The sequence below is a fragment of the Phalangium opilio genome, unplaced genomic scaffold, assembly GCF_054372755.1.
Source record: "Phalangium opilio isolate 3A_F unplaced genomic scaffold, DU_Popi_V2 ptg000039l_1, whole genome shotgun sequence".
Classification (NCBI taxonomy): domain Eukaryota; kingdom Metazoa; phylum Arthropoda; class Arachnida; order Opiliones; family Phalangiidae; genus Phalangium; species Phalangium opilio.
In genome coordinates, this window is record NW_028324162.1 from 1,415,176 (window position 1) to 1,417,856 (window position 2,681).

At 38.9% G+C, this 2,681-nt stretch overlaps 1 protein-coding gene across 1 annotated transcript; it reads left to right on the top strand.

Annotated features, from left to right (window-relative positions):
- Nucleotides 1-796: 796 nt before the first annotated feature.
- On the top strand, nucleotides 797-1,408 carry LOC149680980 (alpha-ketoglutarate-dependent dioxygenase alkB homolog 3-like). Its single transcript, XM_089834482.1, has one exon. The coding sequence runs from the start codon at nucleotides 797-799 to the stop codon at nucleotides 1,406-1,408; it is 612 nt and encodes a 203-aa protein (XP_089690608.1).
- The last annotated feature ends 1,273 nt before the right edge of the window (nucleotides 1,409-2,681 follow it).

The following is a 2,681-nucleotide window of genomic DNA, read 5'->3' on the forward strand; positions in this document are numbered from 1 at the left end:
TTTCAGAGATAGGAAATGTAAATAACGAGGTTGGCGAACGAGAATGGAGAAACTCGGATGGTAAATAAACGATCCAAGTAAATAATTCGAAATCGTGATACACACTTGTAGAAAGCGGTTAGTGTCAACATGGGATGATAGTTGGGGTTGCAATATTTGTTTTTGTTGGGAAATTTGCAAGTATACGATCTAGATTGAAACTTGACGCGAATTTCGAAACATGACGAAGATTTCAACGTGACGTCAAAGTAAAACGTGTATGATGGTTGAAACAAAGATTAAATGGGCGACGCCAAGAGTATAAAAGCCCGACGCGTGCTCAAACTCAATCACTTTTCGTTCCTGACTTCAGACGAGATCCTGCCTGCTTCTTAGTTGCTTTATAGTATTTTTCAATACTTTGTAACTTTTGCTCTTGGATGTTATTTTGCGGAGGGTAAGAACCGAGAAATGGACGGCACCAGGAGTATGAACTCTCAAGGGTGAGTAGAAATTAAACCTTTATTATTAATTTTTTTTCTCCTGCATGAATTTACTCTACCAGTTTGTCGGAGTTTACTAATTTATACTTATATTTATATTTAGGCAGAACACCCTTTCCGATCCCCCTCAACCTCTACGCATCTGGTCACCACGCGCAGGCTCGGCAAAACGGTGGGCCAAAAAGATGGGGAAGAACGTTTCAGCGACGCCACAACCTCCTCCTCCTCCAAACTCCGAGTCACCAAGGAGGGATGTCCAACCACCACCACCTTTGTCACCGTCGAAAACAACGTCACCTCCACCGCTAGAGCCTATGCCTTCGGATCCGCCAACGCCATCAGGAAGTGCGCCTTTGTGCGAGAGGACGCTCGGCATGGGCGCATGGATATATTACCGCGATGCGTTTGAAGAGGAAGTTACGATCGACAATCTATTGTCTGAGTTTAAGGGGCTTTACGAGGAAGTGAACCGGAGACTTCCTAGTAAAGTTCTCTACGTATGTGAAAACCGGAACTTTTTAAATTACTCCTATGGGGCAACATCCCATAAGAGTTTAGTTGAGTGGCCTAAAGGCCTGCGGAACTTAAAAGAAAAATTGGAGAAGCAGTGCGGGGTGCAATTTAATGCCACGGTGGTAAATCTGTATAGGGATGGGAGGGATAGTGTTGGGTGGCATTCCGACGATGAATATGGAGTGCACTCAACTATCGCCTCCCTATCTTTCGGCGCTGAAAGAAAATTTCAGATGCGTCCGAAAGGAGAATACCGGGCAACCATTTCGGTCATTTTAAGAAACGATTCCCTGCTTTTAATGAGGGGGTTTAATTGCCAAAAAGATTGGGAGCATTCTGTTCCCATGGATTTTAACCCCTCATTAAAAGAGAGGGTAAATGTTACCTTTATGCCTAATCCCTCATGCGTATGAATTTTTTTGATATATTTAGATGTATTAAATTTTAATATTAAGTTGAAATAATATGATGTAATAATATGTCTATATATATTTAGTTAAATAAATGAAAAAGTATTAAATTCGAATATTTATTATTTAAATTCAAAGTATTACTTACAGGATGAGTAAGTCTGCGAAATAATGATTCGAAGCGTTGGATCTCAAATGATAATGAACTTCGTAAAACATTAAACTATGGGTGTTATCATACAGACACTCGGCTTACTTGCAAATATACATGGCCTTGAACATATAATGCATGGCCGTGTAGTTTTTATCCCTATAGTTTTTTCTAACTGCTTTGTTAGTTTTATAACCATAAACATGCACACATGGAGAGCTAGGTTTAGAACTCTTAAGTACTAGTAGGGACAATGAAATTCGTATCCTCCGTAGTAAAAGGTGCGAAATTTACATTTTTACTCGTTATAGGGGTGACAACTCCCTAATATGCAAATATAAGGGTTGGGCATTCCGTACATTTTGAAGAGGGAGAGATGTACATAATGTGCGTAGATACAATCCCCCTCGAATTTTTCAATTTGAAATAATGAGTCCTATTATTTATGATACATGGAAAGTGTCTGGAAAACATGTCGATTAATGTCCCTGGTGGGAGTTGGGCGGAGACAGTAACTTGTACACCGCTAAGTGCTTCAAACCTAAATTTATGTAAGGAGCATGAACGTATTGGAATGTGTAATATTCGCCACAATCGTATAAATTAAAGACTTCATTCGGTATGGGGTATATTACTAAATCCCCCGTTTCTGAATCTATTGTACGTTCGGCTCACCCGTAATCCTTATCCGGTATCTTCCCATTGCGCAGAATTCCCATTAGACCGAATCCCGCCAATGTTTTTAATGAATTTAACCCAACCGCGGATTCTGTATTTACAATTCAAACGACGCTATTTGTCGAATTAAGCGACCCCAAAAATGTTATGTAGTTTAATTTCTATTTATGTCGTTTATTAATGAAAGCGTTTTAAATACATTTTTATTGCCTTGGAAACGCCAGTATTTGACGACTATACAACTAGATGATAATTAAAAACGACCTTTGGATGTTTTCATTACCGTGTGTTTTAAAAGTATAATATAATAGTATACAGAAAAAGTGAAAATAGCACTTGACTATTTGGGCATGGGTTAAGGATTAATCAAAAACGCTTTCATCCAATAAAACGTTCTTGTTCAAAACCAAGTTAGGTTAGGTAAGGTTGGGTTTGGTTAGCAATATC